This window comes from Amia ocellicauda, chromosome 1 (genome assembly GCF_036373705.1).
Source record: "Amia ocellicauda isolate fAmiCal2 chromosome 1, fAmiCal2.hap1, whole genome shotgun sequence".
In the NCBI taxonomy this organism is placed as follows: Eukaryota; Metazoa; Chordata; class Actinopteri; order Amiiformes; family Amiidae; genus Amia; species Amia ocellicauda.
The window spans coordinates 29,644,434-29,668,952 of NC_089850.1; the positions used below are offsets into that span (position 1 = coordinate 29,644,434).

The 24,519-nt window shown below is 38.1% G+C and overlaps 1 protein-coding gene across 2 annotated transcripts in view; it reads right to left on the reverse strand.

The window, feature by feature from the left end:
* fig4a (FIG4 phosphoinositide 5-phosphatase a) overlaps window positions 1-24,519 on the reverse strand; it is a 76,649-nt gene that overhangs the window by 30,789 nt on the left and 21,341 nt on the right. For both annotated transcript variants that reach the window (XM_066701218.1, XM_066701209.1), the window contains 8 exons: window positions 23,802-23,964; window positions 22,642-22,739; window positions 19,190-19,323; window positions 18,314-18,430; window positions 18,026-18,071; window positions 17,564-17,712; window positions 16,875-17,041; window positions 967-1,105 (listed from right to left, as the gene is read on the reverse strand). In XM_066701218.1, the coding sequence (XP_066557315.1) occupies window positions 967-1,105; window positions 16,875-17,041; window positions 17,564-17,712; window positions 18,026-18,071; window positions 18,314-18,430; window positions 19,190-19,323; window positions 22,642-22,739; window positions 23,802-23,964 (1,013 nt within the window). The remainder of the gene's footprint in view (window positions 1-966; window positions 1,106-16,874; window positions 17,042-17,563; window positions 17,713-18,025; window positions 18,072-18,313; window positions 18,431-19,189; window positions 19,324-22,641; window positions 22,740-23,801; window positions 23,965-24,519) is intronic.

The following is a 24,519-nucleotide window of genomic DNA, read 5'->3' on the forward strand; positions in this document are numbered from 1 at the left end:
TGCGAAAATCTCCTGATTCATCCAAGCTCACATGTATAGAACACTTTCTATTTTACCTCAAACCAAAGAAAAAGAAAAATCTGAAAAATAAAAACAAGTCACAACATTTGCCTAGTACATGTGTGCTGTGACATTTTGATTTGATTTTACATGAGTGTACTGACCATATCTCATATTGCTATTATAATAATGCTATATTTCCTTAAGAAAATACAACTTCTGTAAAAATCTTTTAGAAGACTAACTCTCATAAAACATTTTTGTTGTGCTGTGTGTCAAGTTGTTATTATACAGTTGATTCATATTGAGTAAAAGGAAGCAAAACAAAGTGAAAAGCAGACAGGTCAACTCAAACAAAGGAAGTTAAAGAAATAGGTCACAGCTTCCCATAGAGATAGAAAAGTGCTTGTGTAAAATACACGTGCCAGACATGACCAACCCCAACAGGAAGTTAAGAAATTGGGTGAATTCAGCAGGAAGCATGTTACCCTTTTTCCTGGAAACCATCATTCACACAATGGTAGCTGATGCACAGAGCACTGCATGTGTTGAAGATTAATGAATAGAAACATGGTATCAAATGGCTTTGCAGTAAAGCAAAAAGCGAACAATGAAATACATCCTATGGTGATATATAGAGTTTATCCTGGCACAATAAATTGTTTTTTATTTATAATATTAAAAACTACCTCAGAGAAATGTGACACTTGAACAAAGGGGCCACAGTGACTTAAATCAATTTTATAGGTTTTGAAAAGGGTAAGATTCAGATGTGTGGTAAAGAGTCAACGAGGTAAATGGTTTCATGCCTCCAAAAAACACAGCTATATTAATTTGGGTAAAATGTTAAATTAAATTAAAATGTAACAACAGCAAGAAAGGCTTAACTTATTTAGAGTATGTGTAAGAATATCTTGGTTAGTCTATGGAGACAATTTACTCATCATCTCGAGCAGATGGTCGTACCTGCGCCTGTCATGAAGGAGCCCCATGGTGTTCCTCTGATGCAGGTAGAAATCAGTGGGCAGCTCCCAGAGGTGCGGCTTTGATTCAGAAGGCTGGTAGACTTGCAGGAACAGATTGATGGCGTCTTGCCTGTCTGCATCTGTTTCCGAAAAAGGGACAAATCAGCAAATCTCCGTAAACAGAATGTACACAAAAATGTCAAATCAAATCCCTGCTGCTGTGAAATTCACCATCATTGACAAGTTAAGGTGACATCGATTAAATTGCTATTCAGGGCTTTCTCTGGCCTAAGTGGTGATGCACACTATGCCCTGTCACCCGAGGTGGTGACCTTTGAAAACACACAAGTAGTAGATGACTGATGAAAATGATGGTGAATAATTGCTGGATGAGTCACAAGGTCAAGTGACAACTGGAATGTTCACAATTTGTGTGCCATGAGTTTAAGGACACCTTGGGTGTGGGCAACCTTGAATCTGTTTTATATGGTTTACATTCGTTTAAGTTTTTTCCATTAAAGAAAGAAAAAGGGAAAGAATCTAAAACAAGAGAAAAATAAAAAAAGATTTTAAAAACTATATATATAATTCATCTTAAGCTCAGAATGTGTATTAGCAATAAGCTTCTCAAAAACAGCTCAATATTAATTTCTTAAGGACTTCGGATTTAATTTCAAATTTCCTTGAGAGAGCTTAGAGCTTAATGTCCACCAGTGTTGTCAGGGATTATTTATTTATTTATAAATCTACACATCCTAACGCACGACTTCTAAGTGAAAAAAAATATATATACATTTTTTAAAAATGTATTAAAAATAAAAGCTGAAATAGCTTTGTTGGATAATTGTCCACCCCCCTAAATCCTAAATAAGCTCAGGCATAGCAACTGTCTTCAAAATCAAACACCAAGTTAAGTGGCCTCCACCTATGTTAAATTGTAGAGATTCAGATGAGTTCAGGATAAATTCAACATGTCCTGTAGGTTCCCTCTGCTGGGTAGTGCATTTAAAAAGCAAAGACTAAACCATGAGCTCCAAGGAGCTTTCAAAAGGACTCCATGACAAAGTTTTTGAACGGCACAGATCAAGGGATGGATATAGAAAAATATGAAAAGGCCTTGAATAACCCTCATACTACAGTCAAGACGATGATCATGTGCAAGAGTACCAACAAGACCCTGCCTCGATCAGGCTGTCCCTCCAAACTGGATGACCGAGCAAGAAGCAGACTGGTCAGAGAGGGTACCAAAAGGCCAATGGCAACTTTGCAAGAGCTATGGGCTTTTAAGGTCAAGACTGGTCAAAGTGTGCAGGTCACAACAATATCCCAAGCACTCCACAAATGTGGCCTGTATGATACTCAAGAAATCCACTTTGAATCCTTTTTAAAGTATGCAAGACAGATACTGTAGCCATGTGGCACAAATGTCTATGGTCTGATGAAACTAAAATGTAACCTTTTGGCCTAAACGCAAAGTGTTATGTTTGGCACAAACCCAACACAGCACATGACACAAGGAACACCATCCCTACTGTAAAGCATGGTAGTGGCAGCATCATCTTGTTATGGGGATGTTTCTCATCAGCAGCAACTGGGGCAAGTATCAGGACAGAAGAGAAAATCAATGGAGAAAAGTAGGAAAACCTGCTGCCCTTTGCAAGAAACATGACAACAACCAAAATCACTCAGGTAAAGCTACACTGGAGTGGCAAAGGAACAAAAGTATAAATGTCCTTGAGTGGCCCAGCAGAGCCTCTGACCTAAATCAAACTGAAATTTTCTGACTTGAAGATTCCTGTCCATCAATGCTCCCCAAGGAAACTGACAGAGCTTGAACAGTTTTGTAAAGAAGATATTGGTCAAATATTGCTAAATGTAGGTGTGCAAAGTTGGTAGAGACTTATTCCAATATACTCACAGCTGTAATTGCTGCCAATGGTGCTTCCACCAAGTGTTAACTCAGGGCAGTGAAGACTTATCCAATTATGATATTTCAGTTTTGTATTTTTAATATATATTTTTTTCCCCACAATACAAATTTTATTCCCCTTAACAGAGTGGAGTATGGTGTGTAGATAATTGGAAACATTCCACTTTTAAATGCATGAAACTCTGAGGCACTGACTAGGGGGCACTGACTTTCTATAGGTATTGTATCTTTCCACAATTCCCAATTGTGGATTCACACACAGACTGCCCACACAAGGGACATGGAAAAGGGCAGGGAAATCTCTTCTACTAACAGAAATGAAATAATAATGAAGAAAGCTTGTGAATATAACAAGGAGTCATATTATTAACTGTTGCTTATATTAACAAGGTGAAAATAATAATTTGGAAACGTGACATTTGCTTACAGAACATTTCATAAGGATCATTCAATTTTTACTCTCTCCCTGAGCACTTATTTTTATTACTAAGAATTGTTTTTGGTCACATGTTTCTGTCAGTATCATGCATCTTTGAACACCCAATAAACAGCAGACACCCTAATTAAAGGATAAATAGAGACCATAATTATCTTCTTGACGAACATTGAGTAATTTCTCCTAGTAATTTCAGCTTTGGTTTATTGAATACAATTGGCGTACTAATGTAGTCTGACAAAATAATTTAGTCACCAGAGACATGGGTCTTTTGTTTCAAACCAGAAGGGAAAAAAGCAAGCAAACTCTGTAGACACCTTTAAAAGAATAATAAAAGCATTAAAGTACCGAAATCAGAGAAAACAAAAGCACACGTTTTTATGTCACGTCAGCCTTGAAGAAATAGCAAACCATTTACGGCTCTTCTTCCTGTATTAGAATAGTGGGGGTTACTTAATTGTCTTGAGGGATCAGGTAGGAGGCATGTGGAAATACTTGTGAATGTGCTCAAGACCTCATCATAAAAAAATTAAATAAACACTGCAGGTGTATAAATAGATCTAAATGCCACCCAGTTTAGAACTTGGGGTAACATGGCCTCATATGATATTGATATTTATATGCATTGTGTGACAAACTTCTTCTGCTTTAATGCATGAAGAAAATAACCACTTGGACCAAAACCACTTGGATGAACTATTCAGTTAAAAAATCAATGGCAGATATAAACTGATAATATCAAGATGGTGTTAAGTGGTATGGGGGGAAAAACAACTAAGCTTTTCTTAGGATGACTAGCACAGGAAATATGAGGCTGTTCTAGTAGTATGATCTTGGCCGGTTTTAAATAGATCTAACGGCAAGTTAAGCATTAAATTGTGTCAGTCAACCACAGACTGAAAGGAAACACTATCTCAACCCTCTCATCCAACCCCCTTCAGAGTTGTTCCTGAGCTGACAAGCAAGTGGCTCTCAAGGCCTTAAACCCTCACACAACCAAATCATTGTTTATCACTGTGCACATGTATCATCCAAAGACCTTGCTTGGCACACATCTGACCGATACTGCACTGAACTTCCCAATATAAGGTCTCCGTGTGGGCAGTACACTCAGATGTTTCACTGTGCATGTGCAGGAAGCAAATATTGTGCATTCTCAATTGGTTTTGATCTTTTTAAAATTGCACAAAATGCCCTGAAGGTCAGCAGCATTAGTGGATAAAAAATGCTTTGAGAAGCAAGATAAAGAGAGCAATATAATTGAAGGACCTTAAAGTATGAAGGTTACTCATGCAGTCTGTTGATTCATACACTCTTACCTCTGTTAGGGTTTGTTTTGAGAATTATGCAGTAGCAGGTATCCACTGATAGGAAAATTAAGTATTGCAGAGAGTAACCATGTTCTGAATATATGGGCATTGTCAATGCAGAAAAAAAAGGTTTGGATCTATTTAACCAGAAATCTGAAGAAAGGACTGGCAGTGCAAGTTGTCTACATTGCAAGGTGGATTTAATTTTGAGTGCTAGGAATTAGGAAAGCTTTTTGTTTTTCTGTATGGGAGGAATGTGCTCTGCAATCCATTATGTTAAACACTGACTTTTTACAGTAGCCTTCATATTCCTCATTTATTATATTTGATCTTCTTCCGTGGAGTCATGGAAATCAACTATTTAATTAGCATTGTGCTCAACAATGAAAGTGCATTTGCCTTGAAATGTGTTTGCATGTGACATTTGAATATTCTGAACATCAAGTATTTGCATTTGTATTTACATGCAAAGGGTTAAATTAATGTGTTCATCAAAATGGTCTCTCTATATCACACCTGTTTCAAGAGTCATGCAGTGTAATCAACACCAACTGTAAATGTTTATGGTTGCTCTTGGTTTAAACTATTTGACATATACTGTATACAATGCCATACAATGTATTGAAAAACAGCACCAATATGTGTTTTTCCTTTTGGTACACTTATAAAATGGAGGGATACATATTACCAAATCCATTTCTTTACCACACGCCCTTCAGACTCTCATTTATACGGCTAATGTACCACAAGCCATTCTGAGGCGTTATTAAATCAGATAACATAGGCAGAGTTGCAGAGCTGCATACATAACACAGATTCCAAGAAACAAACACAATAATGAAAAATCACAATAATAAGAGAAACAACCATAATAGCATTATATATTTTGCAGGTAATTCTGGAGAAACCCTACCTGGTTACTTGTACAGAAGCATTTATATGGCTAAACATTGTTCATTACACTACACTTATTAATCGTTGAAAATAAGTTTGTGGAATTCTGATCCAGCACAAAGAAAACAATAAAGATTACAGTTGGCTGAACTGAGTTAAGACTGGGGGGTGTATAAACTGAAAATGAAGGGTGTGAATACTTTAACCTACCAGTGTTCATATTTCTTTCTTTAAGCCTTCTACCAGATTGTTTCAACAAATGTTCCTCATAACAGCTTTGAAGTCTAACAACACTTTGGATTTCCTTTGTGTACAGAAATGTTAAGTCTCTGCTTCTCTCAAGATGAAGAAGATCCATTATCTTAAACAGAAAAGAAAGGAAAGCCGCCAATGTAAAGGGAAAAAGGTCAAATGTGATATTTCCACTGAATGGCCTCCTTTTTTATTTACTGTTCAAAGCGACAAGGAAAGGCCTTTAAGCAGGAGATATCTCCCTGGGATTTTCAGTCAACAGCTCAAAGACTGTTCTTTTTTCTTGATCCATATCTTCATAACCCATCCACAATGTTTAAATACAAGACACCACTAAATATCCGACACTACCTGGGATGTCTCTTCAATTGTGCAGTCTTTTGTGTTCATTTACTATATTCTACTATACTATATAAGGCAAGGTGGGAAAATGCTTTTTATAGCAGAAATCTCATATAATATCTTCTCATAAAAGCTATTGTAATTATATATAAATAATACAAAGTGTTGTATTAATAGCGCAGTTTACTGAGGCAATACTGCCTTCATAAAAATGCCAAAAGGAAACGGTATCCTCCATTCTCTCAGTGTACTCTGCCTCGGTGTTTCATGAAAAAACCCATCAAAGTATGAAATCTGTCAATTAACATGATTTTCTCTCATGATACTGAAAACCTTAATGGTTTGTTTGATCAGTATTAATGCTGCCAGCACAGCACATTCCCCTCAGATCAAACTGATGCAAAAACAAAAAACACACATTGCCAAAAACAAACATGTTGAAAACATCTTTCACAAAGAAAGGCATTTTAAGTCAACACTAAGCACTAGATCATTAGCACGGAAAACATCATATAAGCTTTTTATGAACTTAACACCACTTAACCTCGTCTGGACTGGACTGCACCGAAGTAGTGCACACTGGCTTATGTTATTGCTAGGAGATGGCATGCAATTCTACCATCTAGTTTCACTGTTAAAAGGAAAATCAGCAATCTAGGGCAAACATATTTTCCGATTTAATTTATTTTCTTTTTAACGGAGTAGAGAGGAGAGGTATATTATTATATAAACATAAAAATAAAACAAGTTAAACCTTGTATGTACAACAATGGGAGGTTCTTGCTAAAGGATACAGAAGCTGTAAATGCATCTCAGGTTCTAAAGTAAAATTTAAACATGTAAAATACTGTATTTATATAAAACATGCTCTCTCCAAGGGTCTTCAAATGGAAAATGATAAGTATTCTAAAATCTTCTGCAGAGTTCCAATAACATGTTATTGCTTCATGTTTGGCTACCATTCAACAGACTAGCTTCCTGGGCTATTACTGACACTCTAATTTAGCAGGTGTTTTCATGCTGTGCAGTTTTAATTGCCCATTTATTGAGCAGAACTCCTTGCAACATAGCCATAATGGCTAACCTATTCCATGGTGGTGCTACTCGGATGTGGCAGTGCGGCCGCGTCAGGCTGATTACAGCAGGCCCCGCTGTCACAGGCTTTATTCCAGGGCTCGGGGCTGAGGCACAGGCCGGAGCTGCTAATGCACTGGTAATGTAGTCATGGCGACATGTGGGTGAGCAAGATCTAAGCCCACGGACAAAACAAAACAAAACACTAACACCAGCTCACATTACGGCTTTATTTTTTCTCCCATCACCTATTTTTTCTAATTGTAAAACATTGCAAAGCTATTTTTCCCCTTCTAAATGAATGCATACATGTTTGAATTCATACAGTGAATTGTACAAATATTACATCAGCTTTCCCAACACGATGTTTGCTTTCCAAGCATGCATTTTTTTTAAGCATGCCTTATTGTTAACATAACCCATCCAGTGTCTATTAACAGTGTTGCAGATACATTACTTTAAATCTCTCTACTACCTTTACTGAATCAACATGTTTTTATTCCAAAGCATTTTGGTAAATCTGGTAGCATGTCATATTTAACATTACATGGGCTTTACATATCAAAAACATATTTTAGTTTTCATATTTTTTTTCATATTTTACTGCAAAACTAAAAACATACTTCAGTGTTTGCTTGACTTCATTGTTTTAATTAAATATGAAAATCTACAGAAAAATATCACATTCATTAAATAATTTGTATGCATTACCTTTTACTATCTATATGTACAAATACACACACACTCATTCTAAGGAATATGTGAAATATGATTGACTACAATAATCAGAGTTTTGTCATGTAACTTCCCTTAACTTTGATCCAGTTTACAGAGTAGTAAAAGGTTAATAGGCTCTTGTCTTCGGCCTTTAATTCTAACAACCATAACATTATATCCTAATGATAATGCCCTCCGTATTGGACTTTACAGCTTAACTTACCAAATTGACACCACATCTTCCCCTAGATAATTTCCTTGCACCTCAAATTCAATTCAGAGAGTATCATACACCTTTACAAGATAACCAGGGCACACAAAAAAGACAGGGAAAAAGACCTGGGAGGAAGAAGAAAAATTGAAACAAAATGTTCTCAAATCATAAATTATACTTTTCGCTCGCCAATTTAAAACTCAAATTATTGCTAAGCTGAAGATTTCATTAACACTTCAGGTACAACAAAACTGCCTACAAATTTCTGAAAATAGTCTCTTTTCAGAGGGCATGCTGACAGTAGACCAAGAGACAATGCATTTCTCCCCTCCATTATTGTCATCTTCTGATTGTAGGGGCGAGTTCTGAAGTGTCAAATCATCCTTTCTGAAGGAACACATGTTTTCCGGGTCAGGCTCCTTCCGATACCTTTTCTCTTTTTAAAACATAACTCACTCTTTCATCATTTCATTCTCCATAACTGGAGTTGCCGGGAACTCACAGTGAAGTGCCCTGGATGGCTGTGCAATGCTGGAGGAACAGATCAAACTCTAAGCTAAATACTACTACTAATGAATTGCAGAGCATGAAAGTGACCCACTTCAGTTTATGGCGTTTTCTACCTTATACTAACCATCAGAGCGGGTGGGCATCAAATAAAAAAAAAAATTTATGACCTGAAATGCTTTGCCAGTCCCCCCTCCTTGTTTTCTATTCCTGTGTTACACTATGACTGAATGTGGCCTGGCCCGGCTCTCCCACATCACCCTGTCTAGCACCTGCCTGCTGTTAGAAACCCATAAACAAATGAAGCACATGTATAAAATTAAATCTAATTAACTCTCATGAGAACTAGCCCCATCTCTATTTCAATATACCTCCTTCTCACTGTTAATAAGTCTGTACAATGATTTACCTAATGATCTATTATTTTTTTTGTGTTTGATTACATTGCAGTGTGAAGAAATTCTGGTACAAGCTGTGATAAAAGTGGTGATGTTTGATAATACTGAAAACGTAAAGTAAATTGCCGACACCAATTGATTCGGTTTCCATTGGACATGCAGACATTGTTTTCATGGTACTACAGTATGTACATTTAAATTTCCTTCATGAACTATTATGGATCACAGTATATTTCTTGCAGCTAAATTATTACTATGGTGCAGCATCTATGATTGATGCTTTTTGAGCACAGACAGTTCTCTCCAAAGCATTTATACTTTTTCTCTTCCTAAGTACAGTCTTCTACATTAACAAAGTTTGTCCAGTACTGTGTAAAAAGTTACTACGTTTTTTTTTGGTTTTTATATCAAAATTATTCTAAAATTCAGGGCGCTTTAACCAGTTAATATTGATTAAAAGGAAAATCCAGGTTTCACCTGCCAAGGAAATGTATAAAAAATCTAAAACTAATAAAATATATATTTTTATAAGAATGCATCAATTAAAGTGGAGTACTGTCACTAAGTAAAAACTATAACTAAGGTAGATGCAATTGGAAAATCGATGCTGTGGTAGCATTTATTTCTTAGCTTTTTTATTGTTTGCTGTTTATGTCTGAATACAACTACCGTTTGTATAAAGGTTTCAATTAGACTGTAATTATGAGTGGCCATACAGATCTGTCCAATTCTGAAGGCTGTCAGTGAGGAAACACAACACAATTACCAAGTAGGGGTCTCCTCCCCTTCCAGAGCAAGCACAGCGATTTCATAAACACTAAATATTGTTTCAAAAGTAGAATTCAGGATTGGTTCTGGTTTTCCATATCCCTACCCTCCTTTTAAACTTTAATCAGTCATTGTTATGTAATTGTAAAATATCCTAATTAAGGTGAAGCATTCATTTTTCCTCTGTGCTTAAGATTTATGTTGTTTTTGATTGCACAGGTCTGAAGGAGGGTTTTACAAAATGTCTCATATGCTGGGAAACTAGTATGGAAAATTACTGCACAGTGAGAAACTATCCCACAGGAGGCTAGATTGGGCCATCTTAAGAACGAAATGCAAGTTAAAGTAGTTAATGGATGAGCAATTAGAGTTATTTGTCAACTCTGTCTGAATTCTAAATATATTCATAAGAGACTCAGTTTGGATATGAAAATCAGTGGCCTAGTTTTGCAATTAGCAATACACAATTATGTCAAGGGAGTTAATTTTACGGTAATGCTAATTACCATTGGTCACTACCATATCCAAAGCCCAATTTAATTCACTCAGCATCTTTGCACATTGGCATATTCAATCTGCACCAACAGAATGGAAACAGCCTTACATTACAGCATTATATGAAATCACAATGGTTCTTTAGTTCTACTAACATCAATTCTGTACTAAAATATGTATGTGATTCTGTGCAATACTATCTATTGCAGATAGCATGTGAATATATCTCCTGCAACTGCCAGGATCATATAGCCCCCACAGATGGAGCAGTCTGTGGAGAAAATGAAATAAACAAGACCTGAGAGAGCTGCTGCCACTCTGACAAGTCCTTAACAACTATATTTGACCAAGTACTAGCAACATAGCTTTGGGAAATGCAGTGAAGACACATTCAAGAGATTTTATTTGTAAACATTAGTGTAGTGAACTAATTTGCTGTTGCCTTAGTAATCATACATTATACATTTTACAATCCATTTTTCAAATTACTCAAGACATGTCAAAAATTCTTCTGAAACAAACTATAGATCCTTAGAGTTGGGACAAATTATTTCTGTCCTGGTTTCCAGTGACTCATTTCTCTCTTTATAATTATTTTTACCTAAAGCAATTTTCTGACTACACAAAACCGATCTCCGCATTATTTATTTAATCCTGGACTTTCCATATGAGAATTTCAAAACCGATTTATTTTGAGTGGTATTTTTCCCTGATCTTTTCATCACCCCTCTCCTTTTCAATGAAAAGGTAGAGCAGATGACTGAGCTAGAAACAGACCAGATGAAACCGAATGGAAAGTAATTGTTTTTAAAGAAACAAAAGCAAAACGGCTAACTACAGCTACTCACAAAACAGTATGCTTCATAATTGGTTAAGGACACATAATAAAGGGAAGGCATTTAACAAGATTAACAAAGTTTCTCACTGGTTCACATTCTCCACAATTTATGATGGCAGGTATACACATTTTCTTAGTTTTTCTTATACATAGATTTATTTTCTTCTGGTATAAAAATAAATCTTGGCTCCTTCCCATACCTCTTCTCTTTTTAAAACATAACTCACTCTTTCATCATTTCATTCTCAATAACTGGAGTTGCCGGGAACTCACAGTGAAGTGCCCTGGATGGCTGTGCAATGCTGGAGGAACAGATCAAACTCTAAGCTAAATACTACTACTAATGAATTGCAGAGCATGAAAGTGACCCGGTTCAGTTTATGGCGTTTTCTACCTTATACTAACCATCAGAGCGGGTGGACATCAAATAAAAAAAAAACGTTATGACCTGAAATGCCTTGCCAGTCCCCACTCCTTTGTTTTCTATTCCTGTGTTACACTATGACTGAATGTGGCCAGGCTCAGCTCTCCCACATCACCCTGTCTTGCACCTGATCTAATCTTTGTTAGAAATTACTAAAAATGTCCTTCAATGCTAAAAAAAGGGATTAGTCAAGAGATTTGTCAGGAAAGTTGGCAGGTCAAGGGCTGTTAAAAGTGGAGAGATAGGCAGCCATGGCCTAACATGTAATAAGTCTCTGGGAAGACTAAAGAAACGCCTGGAAAGAATGTCTTCCTGTTTTCATGTCCATGCTCTCATATGAAACAGCTTTGCAGATCTCAGTTTTACCCAATCCTCGCGATTCTACATGCATCGAAGCGCCTAGTAGAAGAATATTTTATGCAATCGAGCTGAGTGGGCGCTGCCCCTGTAGCTCCCAGAAACAAAGGCATATGCATTGAGCCTTCACGATATAGCCCTCATCATTGTCTATGGAACAACTATCGCAGGTCCCCGCTAGTGGCATACACTTGCTTCAGCCTTACATCTCGCAGCTTCAAGGTGCCACACAAGGCATGCTTTAGCCCAATTGTTCTGCATCTCCAGAAGCCGATATGCCCTTGTTTAAGCCTTAGATCTCGCAGCTTCCAGGTGCGCAAATGGCCTGCTTTAGCACACAGGCTCTGCGCTTCCAGAAGCCGCTATTCAATTGCTTTAGCCTTATTCTCTCAGTTCCGTATACAGCGCTGCATTTGTCGCCTTTCATTTGATCCCATGGAGAAGCAAATGGATAGGCTGCATTTTAAACGTGACATCTTGAAGGAGCCTTTATTTATACATTTGTGTACAGTGAGGGAAAAAAGTATTTGATCCCCTGCTGATTTTGTACATTTGCCCACTGACAAAGAAATGATCAGTCTATAATTTTAATGGTAGGTGTATTTTAACAGTGAGAGACAGAATAACAACAACAAAATCCAGAAAAACGCAGTTCAAAAAAGTTATACATTGATTTGCATGTTAATGAGGGAAATAAGTATTTGACCCCTTCGACTTAGTACTTGGTGGCAAAACCCTTGTTGGCAATCACAGAGGTCAGACGTTTCTTGTAGTTGGCCACCAGGTTTGCACACATCTCAGGAGGGATTTTGTCCCACTCCTCTTTGCAGATCCTCTCCAAGTCATTAAGGTTTCGAGGCTGACGTTTGGCAACTCGAACCTTCAGCTCCCTCCACCGATTTTCTTTGGGATTAAGGTCTGGAGACTGGCTAGGCCACTCCAGGACCTTAATGTGCTTCTTCTTGAGCCACTCCTTTGTTGCCTTGGCTGTGTGTTTTGGGTCATTGTCATGCTGGAATACCCATCCACGACCCATTTTCAATGCCCTGGCTGAGGGAAGGAGGTTCTCACCCAAGATTTGACGGTACATGGCCCCGTCCATCGTCCCTTTGATGCGGTGCAGTTGTCCTGTCCCCTTAGCAGAAAAACACCCCCAAAGCATAATGTTTCCACCTCCATGTTTGTCGGTGGGGATGGTGTTCTTGGGGTCATTCCTCCTCCAAACACAGCGAGTTGAGTTGATGCCAAAGAGCTCGATTTTGGTCTCATCTGACCACAACACTTTCACCCAGTTCTCCTCTGAATCATTCAGATGTTCATTGACAAACTTCAGATGGGCCTGTACATGTGCTTTCTTGAGCAGGGGGGCCTTGCGGGCGCTGCAGGATTTCAGTCCTTCACGGCGTAGTGTGTTACCAATTGTTTTCTTGGTGACCATGGTCCCAGGTGCCTTGAGATCATTAACAAGATCCTCTCGTGTAGTTCTGGGCTGATTCCTCACCGTTCTCATGATCATTGAAACTCCACGAGGTGAGATCTTGCATGGAGCCCCAGACCGAGGGAGACTGACAATTATTTTGTGTTTCTTCCATTTGCGAATAATTGTACCAACTGTTGTCACCTTCTCACCAAGCTGCTTGGCGATGGTCTTGTAGCCCATTCCAGCCTTGTGTAGGTCTACAATCTTGTCCCTGACATCCTTGGACAGCTCTTTGGTCTTGGCCATGGTGGAGAGTTTGGAATCTGATTGATTGATTGCTTCTGTGGACAGGTGTCTTTTATACAGGTAACGAGCTGAGATTAGGAGCACTCGCTTTAAGAGAGTGCCCCTAATCTCAGCTCGTTACCTGTATAAAAGACACCTGGGAGCCAGAAATCTTGCAGATTGATAGGGGATCAAATACTTATTTCCCTCATTAACATGCAAATCAATTTATAACGTTTTTGAAATGCGTTTTTCTGGATGTTTTGGTTGTTATTCTGTCTCTCACTGTTAAAATACACCTACCTTTAAAATTATAGACTGATCATTTCTTTGTCAGTGGGCAAACGTACAAAATCAGCAGGGGATCAAATACTTTTTTCCCCTCACTGTATTTAAGACAACATAATTTAATGAGGACAGGTTCATGTAGCCTGTATTGCACTCTGTATGGAATCTAGGCGCCACCTCCAGAAGCCGCAATACACCGGCTTTAGCCTTATTTCTCTCAGCTCCCAGGGGCCGCATAATGAATGTTTTAACCCTCCGGCTCGGCACCTCCAGAAACCCATATTGCTTTAGCCTTACTGGTCTCAGATTAGTCTCTTACAGCCTCCATTTCACACATTTTATGTGATCCTATCGAGGGGAAAAATGTATAGTCTACATTGTAAACCTGTTGTGTTTTGAAGGTGCCTTTATTTAGCCTATATGTGTATATACCAATCAGCCATAACATTATGACCACCTGCCTAATATTGTGTAGGTCCTCCTTTTGCCGCCAAAACAGCCCTGACCCGTCGAAACATGGACTCCACTAGACCTCTGAACGTGTGCTGTGGTATCTGGCACCAAGATGTTAGCAGCAGATCCTGTAAGTTGCGAGGTGGGGCCTGCATGGATCGGACTTGTTTGTCCAGCACATCCCACAGACGCTCAATTGGATTGAGATCTGGGGAATTTGGAGGCCAAGTCAACACCTTGAACTCGTGATTCATCAGACCAGGCCACCTTCTTCCATTGCTCCGTGGTCCAGTTCTGATGCTCACGTGCCCATTGTAGGTGCTTTCGGCAGTGGACAGGGGTCAGCATGAGCACCCTGACTGGTCTGCTGCTATTTTCAGCAATTTGAGCTACAGTAGCTCGTCTGTTGGATCGGACCACACGGGCCAGCCTTCACTCCCCACGTGCACCACTGCAGACCGGGAACACCCCACAAGAGCTGCAGTTTTGGAGATGCTCTGACCCAGTCGTCTAGCCATCACAATTTGGCCCTTGTCAAAGTCGCTCAGATCCTTACGCTTGCCCATTTTTCCCGCTTCTAACACATCAACTGTGAGGACAAAATGTTCACTTGCTGCCTAATATATCCCACCCACTGACAGGTGCCATGATAATGAGATTATCAGTGTTATTCACTTCACCTGTCAATACTCATTATGTAGACTATACATTTTTCCCCTCGATAGGATCACATAAAATGTGTGAAATGGAGGCTGTAAGAGACGAATCTGAGAGGAGGTTTCTGGAGGCGCCGAGCCGGAGGGTTAAAACAGTCATTCATTGACTTGCATGATTATAGTCTTATTGATATACTCTTGAAAGACACTAGGGCATCAATGGTAGAATTTGGATGGAAAACACGGACATGCAGGGCGGAGGGGGGGAAGGACAGGGGCCGTTACTAGCCAATGCTGATTCGCCCGACAATTCATCCACAGCCCCGCACTATAGTCTAACCTGCCCCCTGTAGTTTGAGTCTCTGCACGGCCCTGTTATTACAAGGTCTTGGTTATTAAAATAAATATATACACACATAGGCTACATAAAGGCACCATCAAAACACACCAGGTTCAAAATGTAGACTATACATTTTTCCCCTCGATAGGATCACAAAAAAATTGAGAAATGGAGTCTGTAAGATTTAAGACATACCAGTAAGGCTAAAGCTTCTGGAGGCGCCGAGCCAGAGTTTGTATGCCTCTAGCGGGGACCTGCGGTAGTTGTTCCATAGACTACAATGGGGGGGCTATATCGTGAAGATTCAATGCATATGCCTTTGTCTCCGGGAGCTACAGGGGCGGCCCCCACTCGCCTCGATTGCATAAAATGTTCTTCTACTAGCCGCTTCGATGCATGTAGAATCAAGAGGATTGGTGTCAGTTTCTTACCTAACTTCATACAGTGCTTCTGCCTCATCAACACCAGAATGCTTCTAATCACCTTATTTATCACAGGTAGAGAAATGCAGTGAAAATAATGTTTGACGATACTGATGACATCATGTGCCATACAGTCATATCCGAGAATACAACTTCACATTTAAATCAGAATACACCAATGTGTCTCAACATAATGTCTTTGAATATCGTAGCAAATGTAAAAAGGTCTCATAGCTATAAAAACAATATAGGCCATATTTAGAACTCCAAGTAATTGTCTTCTGTGAAATGATCCTGCGTAAGTGAGCGAAGGTAACTGCTCCCACATGCTATTCATGTTGTTAAATAAGTGAGAGTTTCTGGAGATGGTAGCAAATGTCACATAATCCCTATTACCGCCTTTGATTGCTCTCTGGTGAGGAAAAAGGCACCATATCAACATAATTTACTTATGAGATTAAACAATTTGACATCCGCTATCACTTCCAAGACTCATATCTTGACATCTGAGGCTTCTGTAACCAAAACATGATTTCTACTCCTTACATTGACAGTTAATTAAACAAGGAGAAAAAGTTCTCACATTTACAAAAAAGCAATGAAGCCAAAAAGCATAAAACTAAACTATCAGAGGCTCCAGATCTGCAAAAGCTGTATTAGGAGAACAGTATAATACATACAAATTATGTATTATCTATAGGCCTAGTTTTATTACTGAAAACACCACAGCCATCTAGCCAAATACATTTTTTGAAATTGTATGTATTATAGAAAAATTAAATTATCTTTCATTCAGTGCTGAAGTCATTAAGAGATGTCAATAATTTCATAAGCATCTATATAAAAAGGCTATTTTTCTAGCAACACAATAGTGGAAGGTTTAAAGGAGTTCTATGAACAAATGATATTTTTCTCCCCCCACTTTTATCTTCAGGATAGATATGCACACACACTGATATGTTCAACTTGATTTACCCTGAGAAGAGGAAACAAATATGTACATTTTACCACTTATTAAAATGTCTCTTAGACATGTTTAGGCAACGAGGATTCCGCTGATGGTTGGGATGCAGTAAAGAGAAGCCATACCTGAGAAGGCATTGCTGTAATATCTGGAGAGAGTCTGCATGATGTCCTTGGAGTGCTGTGTCCAGGGAGCAATCTTTCTGTAGGTCTTCACCCGGTGGACAAGTTGAGAGCCTCCATACTGCAGAGACAGTGTGTCCCCATGGTCTTCATAGAGTTCCTCAAACAGCCTAAACAAGCACACATCCCAACAGCTTTAGCAGTTTTAGATTTAGGCATTATGATACACAAAATCATTTTTTAAGTACATCTAACTTGATGGCCCCTGCCTCCACTCCCTAATCTAGAAAAGGTGTCAGCTGTGATTTTGTGAAGATTAAGATACAGAAATTTACATTGCACAAGTATTCAGAAATTGTATGTATTCCAGTTGGAATGTATGTTCAGGATGTTCTGTTTACATGCATTGGAATTCTTGTGTGTAAACGGCAAGAAGAATACGATATGTTTCTGCTATTAAGTAAGCATGCACAGCTCACTTCCCACTGCAAACATAAGAGCAATGAAAGTATGTTTGAATTTTTACATGTATGGAATTGAATACTTTGAGATTGTATTGGTCTGTGTGGGTCTTAATTCTGTGCACCGTGTTCATGCAGACTTGTTTTTGTAATTCTTGTAACTTCTCTTTAAATACTGCAGCTCAACTTAAATGGCAGTGGATAACTGCCCCCTTTTTCTTAGTGAATTACCTGACGCAGTCCGTATCAAACTGTAATTTTGGCTTGTCAATCATGCCCAAAGCATATAGCTGATAGGCTAAAGCACATTTTCCAACCATAAACTGGGCTGTGTTGGTGCGATCCAAACAGTCCACACAGTTTGTCCGGAGCACACCAGTCTGTTCCAAAAGATCAGAAAGGAAAGGTTCACTGTTGTACATGGATATCTGAAGTAATCAGAGATACAGTGTCATGCACAACAATGTAGTGTGTTAATTAGGAACATTTTATTATTGGCACAAAAGATAACTTGCTAGAATGTGTTATTACAGTCTTTATTTCTCATTAAGAATTGGTTAAAATTGAAAATAAAATAGAATGCACTTTTATTCAGAATTAATAAATCTATCTTGAAATCACTGGTTTCATAAAAATACAAGTTGTCTTGAATAACGGTTTAAATAACATTAAAGCATTAGTGTCATGCTGTACCTGCATGCGCCCACTTGCAGTGACATATCCTCCAAGATCCCCCCACCTAGTAGAGAAGATTTATTTGAGAAATTCTTTGATCAACACAACAAAAAGCGGTTTCATAGAAGAGATGATTTTACTAATATTTTTTTGTTTTAAAATGTATAACAATCAAGGAAATAAGTGAAAACATAAACCACCAGGGAACAATCAGGTAAAAAGTACATAAAAAAACATGACGCAAACCTTCTAATCACAATGGCTAGAAATTATAAGAAAATCAATTAAAAGAAAAGAAAAACTCGCCTTTCATCAGGCCGTAAGGTATGGCAGTAGAAATCTGGGCGATTTACAAAGAATCCCGTTCTCTTGACAACGTTCTCTGCGATTAAGTTGAGTCGGTCCAATACATTACACAGTTTGCTGGTGGAAACAACAATGTATTTCAGCACAGTGAGGTTTAAGAATAAAAATTAATACTGAGATGTACAAACAGTGTTATCATCTCAGAAAATATAGTGTCCAGTATCCACTTGGAAGTTATCTACTAATTCTCACAGTTTTAGCTCAATACATACAATACACTTAGCAAACCTGTACTCAAATGCTGGGGCTAATGAAATGGTTGTCTGCACACCTACACATTTTCAGAAATATATTTAAATCCTAACTTGAATACATTTATGTTGAGGTGATGTCATAGCTGATTCTGGTTACCGTAACAAAGATATTGTAATCTACAGGGTAAGTATTTCCCATGCAGATCTAACTCACCAAAAATACAATTTCACTCCCTTGTACACAGTTGGTGCCGTGTAAATGGGAAATGTAAGCAATACATTATCTCAATGGGAAGTGCAGAACGTGACCAAAACTAATTATCTTGCAAGTTTAATTTTTCAAGGAATTAAATTTCAAACAAGGATTGAGTTTAAAGGCAAATAAACTACACTGGGAAATTGAAAATATGTACATCATAACATTATCCTGTCACCACCCTGTATGAAGCACTGCGATTCCATCCACAGGCTAATTGAACACAGCTTGTAGTCTATAAATGTCTCAATTATATTCCGTTAAGGCTCAGAGATCGGTAGTTCCACCAAGAGTAAACACTGAGTAAAGTTTTATATCAGTATTTTATAATATTTACAATGCAGAAGTGCAACAGTAAGTCTGTACCTCTTTGTGTATCTAGCCATGTCCCAGGCAATGTAATCAATGCAGTGCTCTGGGGGCAGGAACTGGTTGAGGTTTAGGACAGCTGGAAAGAGCTCCTCACTCAAGATCTTTTCATGCTTCCTCTTCTCCCGCTTCTGCATTCAAAATTAAAAAAATAATAAAATACACTTAGTACAAAAACTACACACATTGCAGCCTTTCAATGTCCCCCTTTTAACTCAAGAAAATATAAATCATTTGAAATTTGACAGACTAAGGAAGAGCAAAGATAACTGAAGGACATGCAGCCGACATGGGGATACTAGTATCTTTCCCAGACCATTTTCTGACCAGCAGGCACTGTCTGCTTTTGCTTTTGTAAATGAAAAGGTTTTGATGCCTGTGGATTTGAAAACAGGGGAAAAGCAGAGGAGCCAGGACAGGTCTGCTTTAATCAAGGAAGAAGCAAACTGTGTCCCACCCTGCATGTTTTGATTACGTGGGAAAAAGACCTAGTGTGCTTAATGAATAAACTGCGACCTCAAGATGTGTTCCTATCAAGCAAAAGTATAGCCTCTCCACAGTTTTCTGCAGGCTCCACTCAAGCTTTCCCCAGACCCAAAACTCCTGCTTATTATCCATAAAGAAAATAAATAGCTTTCCAAGGCACTCATAGCAAAGCAACTTATTACGTATTCTCATTTAACATCAATCGATCTCCACACATTGTACAGCTGCCACAGAGCTACCCTAAGTGCACCTGTAACCATGAAGTGTACAAAAGGCTGGAGCTTTAGAGGGCGGGAGACAAACCTTCCCTCATGCTCAACCGAGCCCGAGAAACGTATTTCTGCTGCCTGCCCTCCACAGCTGTTAGGACTCTGCGAAATGCCGTGACCACGATGAAGCAAACATGCTTTAAATGTTTCAAACAAACAAGGCAGAAAAAAAATCACTGCATGCAAATGACAAGGCTAGGGGGAAATTGGAAGGCTAATCTACATATTAACAAGGCAATTTACACATAATAAAAGCCCTGCATGAATGACACGCGTGCATGCCGAGCCATGTGCAGCCTTGCCTGTTCCTTTGTTATAAATGACCTACCCGGCATACATCACTTAGGAAACAGGGAGTTGTTTAAAAAGGAAAAAAAAAACTGACAAAAAGGTTTAAGCATATACATATATATATATATATATATATATATATATACTTTTTTTTTATTATAATTTTTTTCCCTCCTACTCACACCACCTTCACCCAAATCCCCCACCCTCCTAATGAGTCACATGCCCAGACCTTGTGAATCAGCAGATCCCAGTTATCGACCTTTAAGTTCCGCACCGTGTGAAATTCACCTTTCGCAGCACCATGTGAATATTGATAGGTGAAAGCTGTGTATGTTATGCCTTGGATCTTTTTCAACAGGCTGTTATCACCTTTGGAATCTAAATTGTCCATTATTAGTATTATTATCTGCTTCAACATGGCTACCACTACCATCGCTTACAAAAAAAGCTTCTATTCATGTAGGCATCAGTCACATGCATCAGAATTTATATTCATTTTAGATGTGTTTTTTCCCTACAGGTTTTATATGCTAAGTAATGAAACATGTTCTAAAAAGGTTATATTTGAAAGCATTTCTCTTCACAGCCAAGGACACCCGCTGTTCACAAGAGACTGGAAAAAAAACAGAGTATGGAAAATATTTTTTCCCATGACAATAAGCTACAATACATATCTATCTACAAAACAAAGGAACAAATCTAAAGGTAACATCATGGTTCAATGTTTATTTACATTACTAATAACAGATTAGAGAAAGAGTTTCTTATTATGAACTAGCCTTTCACTAACTAATCTTTGGGGAAAAAACTCTTTGGGTTTAAATAGAAGAAAAGTAAAGGAATACTGCTTTCAACAAAATGTTATGTAATTTAAGCATTAATGCAATATAAATCACAGTTTACAGATGAATCCATATGATGGCCCATGTGAGTAACCATTTTAAATACAATTCAATAAAACCTCTAATAAAAGTATGATCCTTGAGACAATTAGCACAGCCCTGTTTATTCTGTTAAATTACAGACACCTCTGAAGAATGTGCCTGCAGTTCTGAACGATGAAACCTATAGTAGGCTGGGCACATCCCCACCTGATGAAAGAGGAAAACTTGGTTTCATGCAGAGTCTGTGCTGAAATGCTGCTTCTGCCTCTATTACACTGCATCAGTGTATGACATTATATATATATATATATATATATATATATATATATGATAAACAATACTGTTGTAATTTAATATATGATTTTGATCTTCTGTTCTCCCTCTCCTCCTCCTCCGATCTCTCCATTTCAATTGCACTGGAATCTGCCACACCCTCCCCCTCTACTTCCTCTGAATATCTTGGAGTCACCTTAGACCCCCCTCTGTCATACTCCCAGCACATACACACTTTCCAACTCTTCCTGAGAAACATACGCCTAATCTGCTCCTTTCCCACCAACTACTCAACGCTGGTCCTTTCCCACCTGGACTACTGCAGCTTCCTCCCACCTGGCCTGCCTACATCTGTTACCCGTTACTACCCCAGCTCATCCAGAACTTAGCTGCTCATCTGGTGTTCTCTCTGCCTTGATTCACACATGCTGCTCCACTCCTGCACTCCATCCACCGGTTCCCAATCTCCACTCGTATCCAGTTCAAGTTCTTGCCTACCATTGTCTCAACAATGTAAGTTTTGCACTTATGTTGTAAGTTTGCACTTATGTTTTAAGTCGCCCTGGATAAGGGCATCTGCCAAATAAAAATAAAATAATAATAATAATAATAATAATAATAATAATAATAATAGCGAGACTGCACATAGCTACCTACAGACTCGCTTACAATCAGAATGGCGACATTCAGGTTCAGTCACCTGGAAATCTTAGTGAAATCCTATTAAGAAAACTATATGAATGAGGCAAACATTAATGACACTTATAAAAAATATAACGATAGCTATGTTTCATTAGTATATCACCACAGCTGAGACCATAATGTCTTTCAGAATTTAAATGTTTGGCGCAGAAAATAGATAAAACAATGTAAAGTTAATTTTCATGAGGACCTTATTCTGTGAGAGAAACAGTACAAAAAAGGCTCAAAAGATAGAAAACATAGATAAATGTTTGTCTGGTATTCTGTTACAATAGCAAGAACTAAAAAACTAAAAAGGAAAGATCATCAGAATGTAGTGCTGTGCCCACATGAAAATGCAGAGATGCTGAGGTCGGGCAGGCTTGAGTTGAAAGATCAAGATTTAAATATTCACGGCGTCTTGAAAAATGTAATATAGTACAATGTAATACAGGACATTTATGCCCAATGAAGAGAGTGCACAACCTTATCCTAACATACACATGTGTGACACAACCCACAGATGGCTTCTGAATGGAGAGAGCACTGCAGAGAACATTACCTTCACTAGATTGAGAATGATAATAGGGGAGCCAAATCTCTGGAACATCTGGTCAAAGTGAAGAGCAGCAACATGGGCATAGGGGTCTGCCTGGTCCACTGAAAGACAACGTGCAAAATAGGATTAGGAGAGGGGGGATTGTTACCCAGCATTTTTAAGAAAATAAAAACCTGGCTAAAGGTTTTAAACTATAAAACATGCACATCAAACCAATAAACCGATCTTGACTTTTTTTTTTCTCATCCTATAGTTATCTACTTCCCACTAATGTAGAAAGTAGATAAAGTATTTAATTTATAGCTGTAATGTCCATGACAAAATAGTTATTTTAATAGTGATTTTAATTTTACAGAGCCTTTATCCTGAACACTGAAGAATGTTAATTGGTTACCCAGACTACAGAAAATGTAGGAGAAGATGTTCATGGATGATGGTATATTTTCCCATCTCAGACTAAAAGCCCTCCGAAATCTAGGTCATTGTTCATCATAAGTTTAAAGGCTTATGTTCAAACATATGTATGAATGGTGTGGAATTTCAATAGTCCATTGATTTGCCTTTTCAATTGAATAATTATGTTCTCCATTATTGCTAACGATATTTAAAGAATCACCTTATTACTGTTTTGTAAGAAACCCATTGTCCTCCACGTAGGATAATCAGTTTTACTACTGTTCTGACACACAACAAAGAGCTCACCTACTTCTTACAGATACAACCTCCAAATCTTGCATAACATCCGCTATTCTACCAGTAAGGAATATATCAATCATGCACAGAAGATGACCTTATGCTAAGTCCTGCTGTTTCTTAATGAAACACTGACCCACTTATTCCTATTGAAATTCATCAGCTGTCAAATTTCTCCTTTTGTAATATTCATACAATTTCATTAGGAGTTTTTTCTAATCTAACAAAGTGATTATTTTTTGATGCAGTGGAGGGGAAAATGATTGGGGATGATCAAGATATTTTTCACAACCATCTCCTGCCATTCTACCTCAGTAAACACAATGAAAATATTGCTCCTTGCAAAGGATAGTTTCCTCTCAGATAGAGTGAAATAAGACAAAAGCAACATGATTCATAACAGGTGTGGTCAAATAAAATGTATTTTTCAAATCAGGTATATTGGACATTGGACACAAAAAGATACTCACATCGAATGGGTGGTTTGGGCAACATGGTGGAGATATCCTGAGACCAATATAGAGGGACACTCCCCCTAACTTGTACATAGGAGGAGTAACTCCCAGCTGTAAAGGACATAACCGAGGCATCGTGGATTATTTGCTCGGTTTCCACCTCATTAGCTACATCCCCCTGTTAAAACAGAAAATAATGTGGAAACTCATAGCTGTTGCACTGAATAGTAGGATTAGGGAAAACATTTTTGTGACACGAAAGACTTCTTTTCCAATGCAGGAAGGATTCACTGATCGATAAAACAAACTCTGCATCTTTCACGAGTTTAAATTATTTGCAATAGTGAATCATGATGTTACAGTATACAATTATTAGTCTTTTAATTCATGAGGAAGCCAAGCAGAGGAAATAAACTGTGCACCGGCCATATAATAAAGAAAAGTAGTTGTGCTCTAGATATTACAGTATTATACTATACAGCTATAAAATAATTGTAAATCAACAAAGCTAATGATCAGGGACTCCATTAAAATATTTCAGAAGAGCAAAATCTCATCAGATTGTTTTATTTACTTTGAGATTGTATTCCACTTACTGTAAAAGTTCTTGATTTCATAACACAGTTCCTCATACTCAACTCTCAATAAATACAGGTAAATATACAAAATAAATCTGCAGATACTAAATACACAACAACCTTTCAATGAACCACCTGAAGTGTTGTTAAACCGA